The following is an 18,627-nucleotide window of genomic DNA, read 5'->3' as shown; positions in this document are numbered from 1 at the left end:
TTATTACCTTCGTAATAAACTTCGTCATGATAGAATCTAACGTTCTAATTGGTCAATAGTTAAAATCCTTCGTTCCTATTGGCTGACCGTATTAAATCGTGATTGGACAATTTCAAAAAAATTAATCATTAAAATTTGAAATAATTCCTTGCCACACACACATAAATGACAATAATATATATATATATATTATTATTATTATTATTATTATTATTATTATTCTATTGACGTAATAATAAAACGTATTTTAATAAATATATAAAGAGATCGACTTTATTTCTATAAATTTCAATGAAGGTTATATACGAGGAATATTTTATAACGTAGATTTTATTATTATTATTAAGATTAAGTAGCTTTGTTGTTAATAATTGTTGCGAAAAATATAAATTTTTTTCTATAAATGAAGAATCCAAAAAATTAGTGCCATTTCATAAGCACGGCGCTGTCAAGAACATACCAGTAAACATGGTCATGTGATGCAAAGGCCGAGTTATTTATAGAATACTTTGTAGCAAGTATAGGTTGGCAAGATATATAAATGTAATGTCTGCAATTGCACTTTATAAGCATTATATAGATAGAATTCAGTGTGATTGGATCGGATTAGTATTATTAATATGTCATATTTATTAATGGACATAAAGTAGCCCCTCGGTATTGTTATAATAATGTAAATAATTGAATCTTAAATAGTGATTGTACTGTCACTGCACTTACTCTCTTCAGTGTATAAAAAGTACATGCAATAATTACGTTTCAAGTTTGTAAAATATTCTCACATTTAAATGCTAGTGATTCATTATCTGACTATTCGGTTTTAATTGAACTCCAAGATATTTGAAAAACATCCATAGTTATGTCAAAACCTGATGCACCTAAGTTTGTGACAGCACTCTTTTCCTTTAAGGGAAAGAATAACGATGAAGTATGTGAGATCTTATTCTAGTAAAAATAATGATTTACAGATAAGTCGATCCAATACATCTCAAATTTGGATTGTAATTTACAGTTGTGCTTTAAAAAAGGTGATATAATAACGATAACTCAAACGGACGATGAAGGTTGGTGGGAGGGTACGTTGCATGATAAAACTGGATGGTTTCCATCTAATTATGTCAAAGAGCATAGAGTACCAGGTGAGATTTATATCTTATACAAGAATTATATTAAATAAATGATCTGTTATATCATTCTGTTGTATCAAGATTTGATTCAATTTTTCTTATATAAGAATTTATATTATTGCAGATAATGGACTTTCTTCCGTTAAAGTATCCTCAGATAAAGGTTTACCGGAATCACCTGTTCATCAGAAACTTAATCGTGATATAGTAATAAAAGACATTGTAGATTCCGAAAGAATTAATGTAGCGGAATTACAAGGCTTAGTTAATAATTTCTTGCAACCATTAGAATCATCAAATATGTAGGTCTCATGGCATCTGATTATTTTTCATCTAACATTATATTCATTATACTATTATAATCATGAATTAACTATATTATAATCCTAGATTAAAAAAGGAAGAGTACAAACAGTTATTAGGTAATATACACGAAATTTTGGAAATGCATCAACGTCTTCTTACAAATTTGGAAGCTACCGTTCTACAAGGTGTAGCTGGTAGAATAGGAAATTTGTTTTTAACCCTTGCTCCAAGATTAAAATCTATTCATACCGCATATTGTAATAATCATCCACAAGCGGTCTGCATTCTTGATAGATACAGGTAAAAGATATATTGCATAGTATTCTTGTTATTTCTCCCTCTCTCTCTCTCTCTCTCTCTATTAGAGAAATGGTTTCTATTGGAGAAATTACAAAAAGTACTGTTACAGAGATGAATTAAATGAATTTATGGAAGATAGCGGTGCAATTTCTCCAGGTATATTAGTTTTAACGACGGGTCTTAGTAAACCATTTAGAAGATTAGACAAGTACTCTGCTATGCTACAAGAATTAGAAAGGTACACGGAAAAAAATCATTCCGATAGAGGAGACACGCAACGAAGTATAGCGGTTTATAGGGAAATAGCGGTAAAATTGATATTTGTCATAAAATTTGATCTAACATAACGTATGAAAGATGCTTATTATTATCAAACGTTAATAGGATTCTTGTTCTTCGATACGTAAACAACGTGAATTAGCACTACAGGTATTAACTAGTGGCATTAAAGGTTGGGAAGGTGAAGAATTAAGTTCCCTTGGTGAAATTCTTCACGTTGGATCTGTGACTCTAGCGACAGGTGTAGATAGAAGAGACAGATATTTCGTTCTCTTTCCCACTACGTTATTAGTATTGAGTACCAGTCCAAGAATGAGTTCTTTTATTTATGAGGTATACTATCATTTCAAAATTGTCTAAAGCATATTACTTTTTATATATGAATTTGTCCATGTAAATTTAACTATTTCCTAGGGGAAACTCCCATTGACAGGCATTAATGTTACAGCAACAGAGGACACTGATGAAATAAGGAATGCTTTTGAAATAACGGGTATAGTCAATTCTATGATTTAAGTTTTTACAAATCAAATATTATCTATATCATTTCTTTTTCGTAGGACCAATGATTGAAAATATAACGGTATTGTGTGCAAGTAAAGAAGAGAGGCAACGTTGGATTGAGCTTCTAGTCCAAGAACAGGGTACCAATGTATTGAAATCACCAACAATGCCTCGAGTGAGTTATAATCATCCTCCGTATACGCGGCTCTCGAGGTACTTTGCAAGGCTCGTGAGGAAAAAAATCATAGAAGTTGAATTAATGAAAAAGTTACTTTATATTCAATATGTCCTAAAGCCAGATTTAAGTAACGTAAAGATGCGCAGATGTAATGTAACGTATACTATTTTTCCTAACAAAAGTAGCGAATGTATGTCCGATTGTGAAACCATTATCGACAATGAAAATAGTCAAGATCCGCCAAAAATATTACGTAAATCTACTTTAACGCTCGATGTCAGATACGAGGTCGGGAATACCGATCTTCGTACCTATGGTATAGAAAGTAATTCTCTCACGAACTTTGCATCGAGGGCCGCTTACGGGGATCGTTCTACGTTCGAAACCAGCAAGAGTTTACCTGCTGGCCGTACGACGAGCCACGTCCTGCCAAATATATTACTTTCTACAAGTAATTCTGCAGTGCCAATTTTACTACCGCGAACACACGATCATTATCGAGAAAATTTAGACATACCACGCGAATATATGCCTTGCGGTGGTACAATAAAATGTTGGGACGTTGTCGAGCTTTATCCAAAAACACCAGATATCTCAAAACTCAGTGTTCAAGATTCTGTAACACACGTAAACAGAGCTGATAATGGAAATTTAAGAAATGATCAACATTTATGCCCTACTACCAGTTTGCACTCATCAGATTCTGGAATGGCTGAAAGTTATCACTTAAACTCAACAGAGCTTAATTCCTGTTACAAATCTCAAAGATGCAGTCATAGTAAATACATAGATCCAATAAGAACGTCTCATAGTGAAAGCGAAATTGATGAAAATAAGTTTGAACATCAATGCATTTGTACTTCCCCGTTTGGCTCTACACCCAGAGATAGCAAAAATTCATTCCCTTCGTCAGAAAGTATTAATAAGATGTCGCATTCGGTAAAGCAACCTTCTTCCAGCTCTATTAAAAAAGATGTAAAAGATGCATTTGATAATGTGAAAGAAGAAACAGAGAAAAACATTGTGTTTCTTACTACAAAAGATTATGAAAATATTAAGCACAAAAGGTTTACAGAACCAATTCCACATTTACACCAAAGTAATCTTAAAAAAAAGGGAAAACGAATGGTCCGTCCAGTACAACCAACTATTGAAGAACAACCTGAACAAACTGGTCAAGTTTATAGATCAGGATTATATGCTCATTGGTGGCTCAAGAAAACAATTCCATTGTCAGGATGCACGGAACGAGGCAAGCTTCCATGGCATGGCTGTTATTTTTTTTTTTTTTTTCTTTTTTCTTCTCAATTGGATTGATTTCCTTTCATTGATTTCACCACTAATAATCATTTATCATCAATGATTTTATGCTTCTATTTCACAGCCATGTTGTGTGAAGAATGCTTTTGCTTTGCTAACATAACTATTCATAAAATACATATAACCGGGAGAGAACACGAATCACGTAGAAATTTACATTATTATTTATCCTTTTCACGTTCGTTTAACGAATATGCATTGTGCTCACTTTCTTTTTTAGTTTAGTCAAGTTCTTTTTTCCTTTTTGTAGGTAGGGCGTGTGCTCCGAATGCTTTTTATAATTCATTATAGATAAAAAAAAAAAAAAAAAAAAAAAAAAAAAAAAAGAAAAAAGAAAATTTCACGCGTTACTATTATTAATGTTTATAAAAAATTATTTGATATAGATGAACAGTCAGATGAGCGGGAAACGCCAGCGGTCGGCAGCGGATCATTGTTTATCTCCAGGGATTAAGACTCCTTGGAGTATCGCTTCGTTACGTCCAGCCCCACCTTTATATACACTCAAGACATTTGGTAAGATCGCATACGCGTATATAATAACTTTTCTTCATTTCGTAAATATTTATATATACATATATATACCTGTCAGTCGTTGCATCTGTACAAGAGAAATTTATACGATCAATGAACTCAAAGAGAATAGATACTCTGTTTTTCACTATAGTGTTTTGTTCTTAACAGATGAACGTCAATTTGAAGAAGATGCAATTATTCTAAAAATAATAGAAAGTTACTGTCTTTCTGTCAACAGTAGATTTACCATGAATTCTAATGAATCTAATTGTAAGTACATAACTTTTTTGTAGATATGTATATATTACATATTTATTATGATAAATTTTAAATCTTAGCTATGATGGATATTGAATGGCAAAGAACGCGCGAAGCATCATCAATGCACAAGAGAGGTGTAAATTGGGATACTCGTGCTGATCGGTACATTCTTTTAATCTATCCTTAATATATTACTTATGAATTATCTGTTTAATTCGAATGTTGTATTGTTCAGGTCATTATCGGAAACTGTGAAAACCTTAAAAAATCAAATGACAGATTTACAGTCACAAATGTCATTACTTACTAAACAATTAGATGAAGAAAGAAGATCTCGCCTTTCATTAGCTGCTACTGTAAAACGCAGTATGGCTGCTATGGATAGTTCCATATCTTAAAATTTATAATTAACATTCAGGAAATAAATTCGCCAAATTTGAATTTAATTCATGCTACTCGCATGCATCTTAACGCGCAAAAGGATGCATCGTACTTGGAATGTTTTCAGATATCATTAAGTTCATAACATAGATTACGTAACGTTAAGATAGTAAAATGTTATTTATCTATTTTTATAGTAACTCGTTCATTCATAAAATAAATGAAGGTTTCATCATGTGCCTATTTTACATACATTGTAAATTATATCATATTTTCAAATTAGTGTCTTATATTACATCTTGTTAATAACAGCTGATTTGAAAGATGAAATATAAAAAGAGCATTGGAGATAAAATAAAAAATAAAAAATTAATTTATTGTTACATTTTATATGATACATGACGATACCTTCTAAATATAATTATTGTTATATTCAGAACATGTATTTATAAATATATATTTCTTTAAATTAGTTTTTATCTTGGTTTATTTTTTATGCGTTCCAGTTCATTTACTCTACTACGAGCATGTTCTAACCTATGCCAGGCCATTTGCAAAACCTTTTGACTCGCATATCCAGAACCTTCGTGTGGTTGACCTGTTGAATAAAACATTTAATTAAAAAAATAATTATAAACATGGAATAATACAGATTTCTTTTCAGAGTCAGATTTCTCAGTTCGGACATTATCAGTATTTGGAGGTTATAAGTTTTAATTTTTACGAACCTGTCGAAACTTGTGTAAGATAATTAATTTGTTCGCTCAATTTTGATTCCACATGGCCTAAAGTTTTCAAAAATTGATGAGTTTGGGCTTCTGCTTGCTTTAAACTAGACTTTTCCTTACTTAATTCCATAAACGCTTGCCCTATAATGATACACGAATATTCGTATAACCTTACAAAATATATCTAACGACAGTACAAAATATTAATATTACTGTTCTAAATATACCTGCACTTTGTAAACAAACAATGATATCTTTTTCAATAGTTTCTAAGATTTGGATCCGCTCCATTGGTGGAGTCATTTTTACGAATGTTGTATTATATTTTATAATATGTACAAAAAGTTTTTAATTAAAGTATTATAGTTACGATGAACAGCTTGAGAGATAACTCCGTATGAGAGAAGCTTCTTCAAAAATGAACGTAATAGACGACAAAATGTATGTTATAAGTTTCGAAGAATAAAGTCGACTGAACGTAAACACATGTTATACATATGCCGTACTAAAGCTGCGATATTGCGAATTTGAGATTCGTCGATGCGAGAGCTGCGCAGTAATCCTATTGCGCATACATATCCCTTCCATTTTCATGGTAGGAGCAAGGCGGCCATTCAAATTTGTGACGATATTATTTCATAATAGTTTTTAATGTATTTGATAATTAGCAAAATGACACGTAAAATAATTAACTTGTCGTATTAATTAATTGTGTTGTTGAATTGTAACGAAATCAGCATGGATTTCATTTTAATGAATATTACGCTACTCTTTATTTCTTCGAAAGACGACTAAGTCATGAATGATTTTATTATCATTATTATAATATCTCAATCTTATCGCAGTTCAATGACTGAACAGTACAGTCTTGTTTGTGAAAAAAGAAAATATATCTAAAAAGATATATGTACTTTGATTTCTCACGATTAATTTAGTAAATATTGTCCCTTGTGAATCGTAAAATGATCACCATTTTTTTAGGTAAGTTGAACAATTTTGATAAGTAATATTTCACTTTAAGAATTACGTATATATAAGTAGATATTAGTCTTTTATTTTTATCATAAAGTCAATGCAGATAATGTCAAACTGTTATAATTAATTCTATAAATACAAGTTATTCAGCATGAATAAAAGAAAAAACTGATAAAGCCACTTAACCGATAATTATTTTTTCATCATTAATGAATTCATATTTAGGAATATTAAGATTAGTAGGTGCTGGTCCTTTTCGTATACGTCCGGCCGCATCATAATGCGACCCGTGACAAGGACAAAAGAAACCTCCTGGAATAATACCAGAATTAGGAATAGGTATGCATCCTAAATGAGTGCAAATTCCAATGACAATTAACCATTCGGGTCTTTTCACTCTTTCGTCATCCGTTTGAGGATCTCTCAAAATTGATATATCGGCTGCTCTTTCTTGCTCAATAATATTTTGTGCTCTAATAGCAATAAAAAGTTACATTTCATATCTTCTTTCATATACTGTTAACTCTATATATATATATATATATATATATATATATATATATATATATATATAATAATAATAATAATAATAATAATAATAATAATAATTACCTATGGTAAAGAAAAACTGGTTTTCCTCGCCATTTAACAATTCCAACTTTCCCTTCTGGTATATTAGTCAATGTGGCTTCTGTTTGAGCCGTAGCCAGTACATCACGAGATGGTGCCAAATACATTATATAATGCAACATATGAGACTTAAAAGTATACATACAAGTTACTCCAGCAACTATAAAATATAAATAATATATATTTATATTTTAAGTATTATCCAGTATGAGAGAATGGATGTATAATGAAATGTACCGAAAGATACAGCATAATTTAAACATTTTCGATTTTCATTTGAATCAAGTGGTTTTTTATTTGGCTTTAATATCCCTTCAAAATCTGGTAATGGGATGTCAGAATGGGCATATCTAACTAAAGAAAAGAAAAAGAAAAAAAAATCATTTAGATCAAATTGATATATTTAGGATATTATTTCTTTTCACTTACTTGGATCACAACTTACAAATGACGCTGGAAAATATCTTTTCTTTCTTGCGATTTTTGAAGTCAACTCTATAATCGTATTTGCGAGTATCATTGTCGTTTTCCACATTTTTTATATTTATGAGGAAAAATTCCAAATAATTTTATCAGGTTAAGTTATCCTGTATTTCGAATGTTTCCATTTCAATTGTTTTAGGATTATCATTATTGCGAGAGATGACATTATGATATTCCATGATTTATAAGCTCTTTACTATCTTAACTTCGTAACGTATGTGACTTCAATGTCAGATATAGCATAAACAAAATATGAACTACATAGTGTTCTCATTATGCGTCTGTTGCATTGGTATATTAAGATTATGTAGGTTATAACCCTTGTTTAACCTTCACGTGTAATTTAATAATCGAATTACCGTGTGACAGTAACTTTTGTATGTCGCAAAAATAATAGTACGTTTGACAAAAGCAATATAAAAAGAAATATGCCAGATTATTACTACTTGTGGATAATTATTCTCTTAAAATCAATAGAAATATAGTGTCAAAAAGATTCACTTTGTGACATATTTTTCCATGAAAATGAAGCTTTTTCAAGAATTAAAAAAAAAAAAAAAAAATAAATAAATAAAAAAAAAAGAAAACTATGTCATCGCTTGAACCTTCATATTTAAAATGAGACCTTGTTGTAAACCATTATAAAATCATGGCTAATGAAGAATTTTGAAACTTGAGGTGATACTTTTAAGAATCTACTTCATATGGTTTAAATAACAAGATGAATATTTCTGTAACATGTAGAATTATATTTTATATACCCCTCACATAATATACATACATCAAGATATCACCGTTTATGTTGCAAAAATATTTTATATTTTCTCATAATAATAATATGAAAAAATTTTAATATAAATGTATTTTGATATTAACTGAAAATAGAAAATATCTTTATGGAAGTCTTTGAAATAGTTGTTACAAGAAACGTGCTAGTAGAAATGTTATTACGATCGAAAACTAATAGGAGGTGATATTGCTTGAAGCAGCAATATCATTTATTAGATTACAGAGTTATCCCTGTTATTATCTCTGGCATAAATACCGAATGAAATTGGATTTGTTAACGTTCCGTTCGAAGACATATACACGTGTCTGTGATCGCCGAATGAATATTCTTTAAACGACCAGTCATGTAACGGCAACAACGTTTGGCCCAGAGTATTTGGCATAATCAAAGAATACTTCGAGTTGTCGAATTTTCCTGATATGCTGATTTTGTTGAAAATCGTTTCGGACTCGATAACAGATCCACAAGATTGCAAGGTATTGTCGGAACATTGTATTACTGAGCAGATCCGCACACCCATCGAACGTAACTCATTCGCAATAAGGCGAATCCCATTGAAAACAACCAATCGGTATTGTACCTTCTTATCTAACTTAATTGTTTCAATCGAGAAACGACAACAGTGATTATTATGACACAAGGTCTTCGTAACATCGCCCTCCAATATTTCTGTTTGATATGAAGTAACATTTTCACGTAATAATATCATGGAGTCTTCCATTACTTCACGTTTTCTCCTTAGTTCATTGTGAACATGTTCGCTCACTTTTGACTTTCCGTATACGATTTCGGGATGTTCTTTGCCTATGACATTCTCAGGTGATAAAATCCTCCTCGGCATCTTAGGAACTTCTCCGACTAATAATTTGGTACCTGGATTTTTTAATATTACGGCTTTGCTTATCCCATTGCGACCTAAATAAAATTTTTCTTTGTTACAATATTTATTAACAGGTTCTCATTCGATGATCTTACGTTATTTCGATTAATATCTTAACATTAAGTTGACTTATAATTCTATTTATGCTACGTCGTTATGAATTAAATGATCGTACCGAAATAAATTCCGCTGCCGGTAGTACCCCTTATGGGATTATTGTATCCAGCTGCCAAAAAATTTACATTCTCCGAGAACGCCCAACCTGATTGTGTCTGAATGGCTACAATAAATGAATTTATATCGTCATTATACAGTTATAATAAAGTAAGAGAAGAGGAGGGAGAGAGAGAGAGAGAGAACATTTATAATTAGTTTTAGTTAGATTTTGATTTGACTTACAAGTTAAAAATGGAGTCTCAGAGAACCATGCCGTTGTAAAAACAATATCGGTAACTACACGATTTCTTGTTAAAATCAAGGAAGGGTTTGCGAATAGAATATCGAAACAAATGAAAGTTCCGAATTTAACACCAAAATCCGTATCGAATGTTACCACATCTGGACGTGCCGGACTATCAAACCCAGGTTCCACAAAAAGATTTACTTTGCGGTATCTACAAATGAGAAACATCGTATTAATTAAAAATATCACTTATCTCTTCGTTTGACGTAGAAAACATTATCATTCGAATATTTTACTTTGCTATTATCGTGCCACTGCGATCGAATACAACGTTGGTGTTATAATAAAATACTTTATCTTCTGGACAATTACTGCCCGTACAATGTTCTTTTTCGGCAATATTAATGACGGTGTATATTTTATTATTTCTAGCGGCGCATGATATGTTCTTCAGTACCTGCAAAAAAAAAAAAAAGGGAGAATGTGTTATCAAAAATTATCATATATTATTAATATTCATTAGCGTTTACGATTATTATCGATTAATTATCGCTATCAGTTTTCGTAACTTCGTAAGTTATGTAATATTGATTCATATCTTTCAAAAATATTATTATATTTATTATTACTATCATAAATATCAAAGTTCACAAATATGTTACGTGAAAGATTTCAAATTTTCAACACATTAAACATATTCATGTATTCCATATATGTACGCAAAGAGAAATCTGAATATATATTCGAGATAAAATTTCGATCGGACTTGAATACTTTGCAATACTCATTTATTTAATCGACATGATTTATTTATTATATAAATATAAAAAATGGAGGGCAGATTATTTCAATTAATAAATATTGAAGATAAGAAGAAGAATGGATTTTACCTCGCTAACGCCATTCATATTTGTAATACAAGGTGTATATTCCGCATCAGCCGAGGGTATCACCGTTGTCCACGGGTCCAATTCACTTCTCTCTGGAAATTCATAACCAGTTATACCATTCTCGGGAAAAACAACAATGTCGGCGTTCTGAAAAAAAAAAAAGAAAAGAAAAAGAAAAGAAAAAAGATGAAACAAAAAATACAAAAGAAATAGTCGTACGTTACATTAGTAACTTTGTTTATAAATTTCGTCTTAGAATTTCAACGTATCGATTTCTGAGACTTTATTATATATCGCTAGTAAGATAGATGTACATGTACACTTGCTCAAAAGTTATTCTTCGTCATCAATCTTCTTATGTAAGACAAAGTTTTTTTCTAATAAGATTCTTTATTTCTTTATTCGGATAGATTCGTGGAACGTTCGTTGAATGAAATAGGAGTGAAAGTGGAAATGAGACGATACGATGTGATTGTACGCAGAAAAAAAAAAAAAGAAAGAGAGAGAAAGGGGAGAGGGAGAGAATGAAAACAATATATGGAAGAAAATAATTTCGGAAATTGAATAAAAGTAAAATATATAAAATATAATATAGTTAAAAAATTGTTAACACTAAAGCTCATATTAGAACGAAACATTAAAATTGTTCGAAATTAAATAAAAATCCATTTACCTGTTTACCAGCATCATCTATGAGTTTCAAATATCTCAATGTATTGATTTGCAAAGTGAGTTTGCTGTTATTGGCCAATTTTTCCGGTGAAAATTCTACGACCGCGGCTATATAGCTCTTTGAAGCTGGCGTCGATGCCTGATTTGAAATAAAACATTTAATCATATTTAAATCGTAGACGATCATTCTTTTTTTTTAATAATAAAGTTTCATTTTTACCTGACTTGACGATCGTGCATATACAATAAGTAGATAAAATAAGACCCATTGCCAATTTGTATTATTAGACATGATTGATCTTTTTGACCTGTCTGAAAAATATGTGAAAATAATTTTTATAGACGATTTCTTGGAAATATCTTCTTATTTCTTTCTTTATTTTCTTTTTTTCCTGTTTCTTTTGCTTTTTTTCTTTTTTTATAATTTTATTTAATAAATATATGTACCAGCCAAAATATAACTCTTTCTATTGACAAAAATGTAAAGTTCATTGCGGAGAAGACCTTCAGATTTCTCCAGCCATTGTAGCATAGCATGGTATACAATAGAGAATGGCATTGCTACATACGTATGCACATATATTTTAACTTTAATTCAGTTTCGCAGTACAGATGCACATTTATTTTATACAACAATATGTATATATTTAATTCATTTAAAATCATAGACTGTACCATAAATTTAATTTCAATTTTATATCAGAAACTTATATAATTATTAATTTAATTAATTAACTATCTTTTGCAGTCTTTATTTACTTTTTCCCATAGCGCCATGGCTATTTCAAATATGTATAATCATAAGATAAATGTAATAATCATTTTTTCCATAATTCTTAATAAATAAAGTGCTGTCAATCAATATATATGTAAACTTTTATAAATAAAAATCTATATACATATTTTTGCATTTGTGCAAAAGTGATAAAGATCATTTAAGGTCTTTAATATTAATTATTAATGTTATGGTAACAATATAAAATCATTGTCATGTTATAATATTACTATATTTTCTTTTGTATGTAATGAAATAAAGCAGTAATAGTACATTTCATTTCTAATAATTTTGAAAAAAGTACTGGAACTATCAAACACAATCCAAGTACTTAAAAATTATTTATATATATATATATATATATATATATATTGTATCTAGAATAGAATCTAAAAATTTATTATCATTAATTAAAAGTTATGTATATCATATTTAGATTAGAATCTAAAATTTAATTTAGCTTACATTTTATCTTTTACTTTTCTCTTAAATCTTTAAAATTAAAGTGCGATAAACACAATATGGATTAGTGATAAACATCTCTTTTATCATTAGTGAAATAATGTAATAACAATATATGTTATTTCAGTCAATTTTGAAGAAAGGTACAAAATTCAAGTATTTGATAGTTATTTATGTCACATCTAAGATGAAATCTAATGTCATAAGTAATTTACAGTTTATCTTATCTTTTTGGACTTTCTCAAAATTGAAAATAGATAAATATAATGTAAATTGTTTAATATAATCTAAATTGTATAAATTTATTGAAATATAATATTTGCAACAATTAAACATGCATACAAAAATTTTTAAGATCTCTAATCTATACTTACAAAGTTATAAAAGTTATCGCATAAGGAAAAAAGTATTTGATTAGTCATAAAATTAAACAAGAAAAATTTTTTTAAATTTCATACAATGAAAGAAATTTCTTTTGAAGGCGTAATAGCTAAATGTTCTTCTTTTTTTGAAGGTTATGTTAATGAAATAGAAAAAAAGAAGACAGAATAAAAGTGAAGAAAGATTGGACTTACTCTTTCAAATAAGATGTTTCTTTGACATGAAAGTCAGCAGCTGATATTTAGAATATAACACCCTCGCGTTATAAACGCAACTGCGGACATAGTGATCTCGGTTTGACATATATGAATTCAGTTATCTTTAGAGTAGGGATTTCCTGATAGTATGCACGTGAGTGTGTCGCTGTATGTTTGTTTCTGTGCATAGTTTGATACAAGAGAATTATATATATATATGAATATAGATGAATCAAAAGTAAAAATAATTCTTAGTAAGTTGTTTTTAAGAGGCAATAGTAGTGCTGGATGGGAGTAAACATACTTGTAAATAATTAATTAATTGAAGAATATCTTAATCCTCGAGATTACTTATGAATCTTTTTAATTTAATCTATTATCGCTCGGTGCTCACGTGCTAGCTATACTTATTATATATATATCTATATATATATATATATATATATATATATATATATATATATCTTTTGTGTGTAGCATGAAACTTTTCTAATGTATTATTTTAATTAATGTAACAAATAAATTTTTATATATAAAAATCTTTTAACATTTATTACAATTAATTTATGTCAGTGTAAGTATTCAAATTGTTCACTTAAATTTAATTTATTTGATATCAATTAAATAAATATCAAACATTTTGTAATATGATATATCAAACTTTTTGCAATTTGAATCAAGATAATATTAAAGGTTCTCTCACGTTATATTTATGGATTTTTTTAATTTTTAAATATTACAGCGAAATAATTATGTTTGGAGATTCGTTATATGTAAATTAGCATTGTGCGCATGCGCTGCGGTGAATCGCCTAACATTAACCAATTCGAATCAGATGCCATGTTGAAATTTGGGAGCAAGTTAATATCGGTATCGTTGTCATCATAATTACAGGTAATTAGTGATATTTTTTCTAACATACATCCTCCTACTATATATCAATTGATTTCTTAAAATGCGTATTCTAACGTGTATTGTTCTTTAGTCGAGATATCGTCGCACTTAAAAAATATTCGTGAAAATAAAATCGGTGTCTCCATGAGGGCTACTACGCAATATCTTTTTTTTGGAATTTTTCACCAATATTTTGATAATATCGACATTTCATCAACGTTTTATTGATTATTTTATTAATTATTTTGTATTAATTAGACATGATCGATCGTATTTTGATATTATATTCGATTTTGATATATACGTATACATATACAGTTGTCTCTCTCTCTTTCTCTGTCTCATTGTCTCTCTGTTTCTCTCTCTCTCTCTCTCTCTCTCTCTGTTTCTCTTTGTCTCTTTCTGTCTCCGTCTTTCTTCCCCTCTCTCTCTCCTATTTCTCTTTCTTTCTTTCACATACACACATACAACACATACAACATACACATACATACAACAACAACAACAACACACACACACACACGCAGATACACATACACATTCTCTACTAATAAAGATCGTAATTTTTCCAACCTCTCTCGTATTCTAGGAATTGGTAAAATTAATTCTATATAATACGTAATTGTATATATACGTACAAATATGTAAGTCTATCTCTTTTTAAAGACTTAAAGAGAAGCTTTACATAGAGTATGTTTGTTACTTGGATTTCCAGGAAATCGAGACGATTTCTAGGAAGTTCAAGAACGAAAACAAAATAGACAGTCATGTTCGCGTAACATCGATCATTCATTTAAATATTATATTACTCGCATATAGTACTGTAATATAATTAACCTATGTTTATGTAATATTGCATTTGTTTAAAATAATACGTAGCTCGTAACAAACGTTAATTTTAAAATAATTTTATTTTAATAATATTTTAATACAATTAAGTATCAAACAGCGTTTTTTATCATTTTGAGGTTGGGCGCTTGTCGTGCATACATCAACGAAGGCTTAATATAAGTAAATTTTTTTATTAAACATTTTCTGAGTAATTTCGATGATATTTCATTTTTAACTATGATACTTATAATCTTGTTTTCGTTTTTCTTTTTCAGAATGCCATTGTAATCGTCCGTAAAACAATGAAGGAGTCGTCTGTTGTATCGTTAATATAATAATAGAAAAATCGCGAAATAGAATCAGTGTTGTTCGTCGTATATGAAAAATTCGGTCGCGATAAGAAACTCATCTATAGTTTCTTATTTTCGTCAGCGCGCGTTATTAAAATTCACAAGGAGCCGCGAGACGCATCATCATGGTGCCATTGGGTTCTACTTTCATACGAAATAAACGTAAGTATTTATGTTTCTTTATATGCATATGTATGTGTATAATGAATATATATATATATATATATATATATATATATATATATATATATATATAAAGAATACAATTTTTATTCTAATTGATTTTTGATCAATATTGCAGATAACTTATCGTCTTGTTCTTTTTTGTTCTGTTTCAGATGTGACAACAATTTTTCTTTCTTTTAAAAGACGAAGAAAAGCGAGCACTTCTTCGATGGAAGTTTCTAACAGGAAAAACAAGAAATTCTCCGATCGCGTGACCACTATGATCGTTGTAAAGTAGGTGTGTTTTGGAGCCATCGCAGAACATCTCTATGTAGGTGAGTGAACTTTCAAGTTCCTCCGATCACTCAATCATGTCGAGGACGAAAGGTCCGAATTGGCACGGGTGATTGGTTGTAATTAAGTAATTTGTAGGAAGAGCATTGGAAAAGTGACCACGAGTAAATTTTCTTTGGAGATTTAGTCGTGAATGCTTTCTTATTTGTTTATTTACTTATTAGTTCAGGAATAGGGTCTTCTTCTTTCATATGCATTTGGAATTATTTGCACTATGAATATATCAGTGCATTTTTTAACTATTTTTTTTTCTTCTCTCTAGTGATAATAGCGAAGAATTTGTCATGTTAATCATTCGAATTTATCAGAAGTATAAATGGGCAAGAAGACATTCGCGATGGGTTGTCTTTGGATTATAAGTGCATAATCTTTTTGTAACAATTAGATTAATCGCTTATAAGAAGGAGTATTCAAGAATTTTCTATAATATTTTTAAATAAGAATTAATTAAATATTTAATCAATTTGAATTGATAAAAGAAAAGTTTCGATTAGAGTAATAGCTTTTGAAAATAAAAAAAAAAAAAATAGTCGAGTAGAGTAATTATTGCTAAAAGACAAAGTAACTTGTAGAATCATAGCCCGTATACCTAGTCAATAAGTTAATCATTTTTAGCTCAGAATTTTCAGCAATTAATATATACTAATTCTCGTTTCTTCTCCCCACCCTCATTCTTTCTGCGTTCATCTATACGTGTGCTACAGGTGTTATTCGTATATGTGAGAAACAGTTAGTATTGGATTTAGTATTAAATTTCCCCATTTGGCGATTGTCATTGTTTCTAGTGATTGTGCCTGATCTACGATTCATGCATGTGAATCATCACGTCGGTCCGCAATAAATTCTTTGTCCTTAAATATTTATTCTCTCATAAATGCACTTTTTTTTAGAATTGAATTTTGAATATATATATATATATATATATATATATATATATATATATATATATATATTTACGAAGGCATACAAATTTTCTCACGTTGCGAAGTAGAGTAATCAAATTCGATCTGATAATGATAAAATACTCGTATGATACTAATACAAGTATTTACTAATGTGTATTAGTATTTTTTGTCTTAGCCATATTACGCAATAATCATTAGATGTGATAGTGGATTACAGAAAAATGGTACGTACACGTAGTATGTAAGTGAGAAACGCAGTTGAGCTAGGGCGTCGAAAGTATCCCGGGGTATACTCCCTAGTATAAGTTTTTGCACCTTGGTGGTATGTGAGAGAATCATGGAGTATGTGTGTTGGAATGAACGATATGCTATTTTTTATATATAGATTATAGGCAGGCAGATAGTATATATTTTTGAGCGAATGTGTGAATTTTAATTTTAAGCAGATATGGCAAGGCGCAAGATATGATTGGAAGTGAAAAAGATTCTGCCTCTGGGTTTATATAGAATTGTCACGAAATTTTATCGTTTAACTCGATCATGCTTATCTCATTAATTTATTTAGTAACAATTCTGTAATTTTATCATGATTCAAAGGGATTTCCAATTGTTTGTAATTGATTAGTTTTTATTTCGATTCTATTTCGTTAGATCAAATCGACAAAATCTTTGATGGATTTGATACTTAGTTTTTTAAGATTAACACTTCGCACAACTCGCGATTTTGTCTTTTGAATATTTGATATAATAGAATATATATATAATGATTTATATCTATATTAAATGATTTATACACGAAATGTACGGAATGAATAAATGAAATGGAAAGTATTGCAAGAAAATCTATTACAGATAAAATTATTATATTTATTGCATTCTTTATTTTTCATATGATTTTATTTTTCAATATGAAAAATGCGAAGGGTTAATATCAGTTTGTAATAGGTCATCGAATAGAATTATTATTTGCCGGGACATTCGAATTAATGTGCTCGTCTAAGTCTATTGATTGTTCATGTTTTAGAATAGTTTAAGAGAAACAAATGAAATGAAAGAGAATCACATAACGAAAAACGAAAATATTAACTGTAATAATATGTTAAATTCTTTTACTAGAATTTTTGAACGAAGAACGTTTTTAACCAAAAATTCTTTTCTTGCTCGCACTTAAGGAATGCCCTGCAGCAGTGGTTAGGACATGAAGCAAAGAAAAGGCTATTATGTCGAAGAGGCCCTTACAAACTGTGACTCTAGAGGGCAACTATAAGCTATTAAGTTACTTTCGAAGGTTCCTGCAACATGTTTGAACCTTTCGGGAATGGCTCTTAGTCGTACATACTTTACTATGTTGTCACTCGAAATACTCTTATGGTGGAGGATGTAGGGGTAGATTTGAAAAACCGAGACAACGTAATATTTCGTCTTTGGTCCTGCATTGCCTCGCTTACGCGAATATGATTATTTTATATTTTATGCATTTTCATTATTAAAGTCGGGTCATATACATTTTTCACTTAAATTAAATTAAATTCTTTTATCTTACTTATATCTTACGTATAAATAGTATATTTCTTATTTGAATAAAATTAAGTTCTTTTAAAGTCGTAGTCACGAAACGTATTATATGGCAATTGTGGGAGACCACTGAAGCTGCATTAATAAATAAAGGTACACGTGGATTGGAAACAAG

The 18,627-nt window shown here is 29.6% G+C and overlaps 5 protein-coding genes and 1 long non-coding RNA gene across 10 annotated transcripts in view; 3 read left to right on the top strand and 3 right to left on the bottom strand.

The window, feature by feature from the left end:
• Positions 1-467: 467 nt before the first annotated feature.
• LOC124425427 (rho guanine nucleotide exchange factor 7) lies at positions 468-5,620 on the top strand. 3 transcript variants are annotated; one of them, XM_046965734.1, is made up of 12 exons: positions 478-928; positions 1,013-1,139; positions 1,252-1,429; positions 1,518-1,733; positions 1,843-2,041; positions 2,118-2,345; positions 2,427-2,505; positions 2,573-2,691; positions 4,401-4,530; positions 4,699-4,800; positions 4,869-4,953; positions 5,027-5,620. In XM_046965734.1, exons 1-12 carry the CDS (start codon positions 860-862, stop codon positions 5,187-5,189), a joined length of 1,695 nt encoding a protein of 564 aa, XP_046821690.1. In that variant the 5' UTR covers positions 478-859; the 3' UTR covers positions 5,190-5,620. The 3 variants fall into 3 exon arrangements, 1 of the variants encoding a protein (XP_046821690.1); XR_006942501.1 differs by lacking the exons at positions 4,869-4,953; positions 5,027-5,620 and having other exon boundaries at positions 468-928; positions 2,573-3,946; XR_006942502.1 differs by lacking the exons at positions 478-928; positions 1,013-1,139; positions 1,252-1,429; positions 4,869-4,953; positions 5,027-5,620 and having other exon boundaries at positions 1,592-1,733; positions 1,832-2,041; positions 2,573-3,946.
• A 21-nt stretch (positions 5,621-5,641) lies between these two features.
• LOC124425433 (mediator of RNA polymerase II transcription subunit 11-like) lies at positions 5,642-6,803 on the bottom strand. Its single transcript, XM_046965764.1, has 3 exons — positions 6,128-6,803; positions 5,901-6,041; positions 5,642-5,770 (listed from the first exon to the last, which is right to left on the bottom strand). The coding sequence occupies exons 1-3, from the start codon at positions 6,201-6,203 to the stop codon at positions 5,649-5,651; spliced, it is 339 nt and encodes a 112-aa protein (XP_046821720.1). The 5' UTR covers positions 6,204-6,803; the 3' UTR covers positions 5,642-5,648.
• Positions 6,804-6,932: 129 nt separating this feature from the next.
• LOC124425432 (cytochrome b-c1 complex subunit Rieske, mitochondrial-like) lies at positions 6,933-8,803 on the bottom strand. Of its 3 annotated transcripts, XM_046965763.1 has the most exons (5): positions 7,935-8,803; positions 7,743-7,859; positions 7,488-7,665; positions 7,256-7,348; positions 7,055-7,187 (listed from the first exon to the last, which is right to left on the bottom strand). In XM_046965763.1, exons 1-5 carry the CDS (start codon positions 8,038-8,040, stop codon positions 7,151-7,153), a joined length of 531 nt encoding a protein of 176 aa, XP_046821719.1. In that variant the 5' UTR covers positions 8,041-8,803; the 3' UTR covers positions 7,055-7,150. The 3 variants fall into 3 exon arrangements, with proteins under 3 accessions (XP_046821717.1, XP_046821718.1, XP_046821719.1); XM_046965761.1 differs by having other exon boundaries at positions 6,933-7,348; XM_046965762.1 differs by lacking the exon at positions 7,743-7,859 and having other exon boundaries at positions 6,933-7,348.
• Positions 8,804-8,949: 146 nt separating this feature from the next.
• LOC124425429 (vanin-like protein 1) lies at positions 8,950-13,594 on the bottom strand. Its single transcript, XM_046965737.1, has 8 exons — positions 13,436-13,594; positions 11,844-11,935; positions 11,625-11,762; positions 10,952-11,098; positions 10,358-10,518; positions 10,058-10,272; positions 9,834-9,938; positions 8,950-9,693 (listed from the first exon to the last, which is right to left on the bottom strand). Exons 2-8 carry the CDS (start codon positions 11,913-11,915, stop codon positions 8,990-8,992), a joined length of 1,542 nt encoding a protein of 513 aa, XP_046821693.1. The 5' UTR covers positions 11,916-11,935; positions 13,436-13,594; the 3' UTR covers positions 8,950-8,989.
• On the top strand, positions 11,053-11,450 carry LOC124425436. The gene is made up of 2 exons (XR_006942506.1): positions 11,053-11,250; positions 11,362-11,450. It is a non-coding gene; the product is annotated as an uncharacterized LOC124425436 (long non-coding RNA).
• A 1,871-nt stretch (positions 13,595-15,465) lies between the features above and the next one.
• LOC124425431 (synaptotagmin-7) overlaps positions 15,466-18,627 on the top strand; it is a 117,746-nt gene continuing 114,584 nt past the window's right edge. The window contains exons 1-2 of the mRNA XM_046965747.1: positions 15,466-15,675; positions 15,852-16,013. The gene's annotated coding sequence lies outside the window, so the exon portion shown is untranslated. The remainder of the gene's footprint in view (positions 15,676-15,851; positions 16,014-18,627) is intronic.

The sequence above is a fragment of the Vespa crabro genome, chromosome 7 (assembly GCF_910589235.1).
Source record: "Vespa crabro chromosome 7, iyVesCrab1.2, whole genome shotgun sequence".
In the NCBI taxonomy this organism is placed as follows: domain Eukaryota; kingdom Metazoa; phylum Arthropoda; class Insecta; order Hymenoptera; family Vespidae; genus Vespa; species Vespa crabro.
Note: the sequence above shows the minus strand (reverse complement) of the source record. Positions and strands in the feature narration are given on the sequence as shown.

Excerpts from the sequence above, each read along its gene's own strand:
- LOC124425427 (XM_046965734.1), top strand. The coding sequence starts at position 860 with ATGTCAAAACCTGATGCACCTAAGTTTGTGACAGCACTCTTTTCCTTT. Across the intron at positions 1,734-1,842 it reads TGCATTCTTGATAGATACAG|AGATGAATTAAATGAATTTA; the intron begins GTAAAAGATATA and ends GTACTGTTACAG. Across the intron at positions 4,801-4,868 it reads GAATTCTAATGAATCTAATT|CTATGATGGATATTGAATGG; the intron begins GTAAGTACATAA and ends TTTAAATCTTAG.
- LOC124425433 (XM_046965764.1), bottom strand. The coding sequence starts at position 6,203 with ATGACTCCACCAATGGAGCGGATCCAAATCTTAGAAACTATTGAAAAA. Across the intron at positions 6,042-6,127 it reads TGTTTGTTTACAAAGTGCAG|GGCAAGCGTTTATGGAATTA; the intron begins GTATATTTAGAA and ends GTATCATTATAG. Across the intron at positions 5,771-5,900 it reads TCTTACACAAGTTTCGACAG|GTCAACCACACGAAGGTTCT; the intron begins GTTCGTAAAAAT and ends TTTATTCAACAG.
- LOC124425432 (XM_046965761.1), bottom strand. The coding sequence starts at position 8,040 with ATGTGGAAAACGACAATGATACTCGCAAATACGATTATAGAGTTGACT. Across the intron at positions 7,860-7,934 it reads ATTTGTAAGTTGTGATCCAA|TTAGATATGCCCATTCTGAC; the intron begins GTAAGTGAAAAG and ends TCTTTTCTTTAG. Across the intron at positions 7,666-7,742 it reads AAATTATGCTGTATCTTTCG|TTGCTGGAGTAACTTGTATG; the intron begins GTACATTTCATT and ends TATATTTTATAG.
- LOC124425429 (XM_046965737.1), bottom strand. The coding sequence starts at position 11,915 with ATGTCTAATAATACAAATTGGCAATGGGTCTTATTTTATCTACTTATT. Across the intron at positions 10,519-10,951 it reads ATATGAATGGCGTTAGCGAG|GTACTGAAGAACATATCATG; the intron begins GTAAAATCCATT and ends TTTTTTTTGCAG. Across the intron at positions 10,273-10,357 it reads AGTGGCACGATAATAGCAAA|ATACCGCAAAGTAAATCTTT; the intron begins GTAAAATATTCG and ends TCTCATTTGTAG.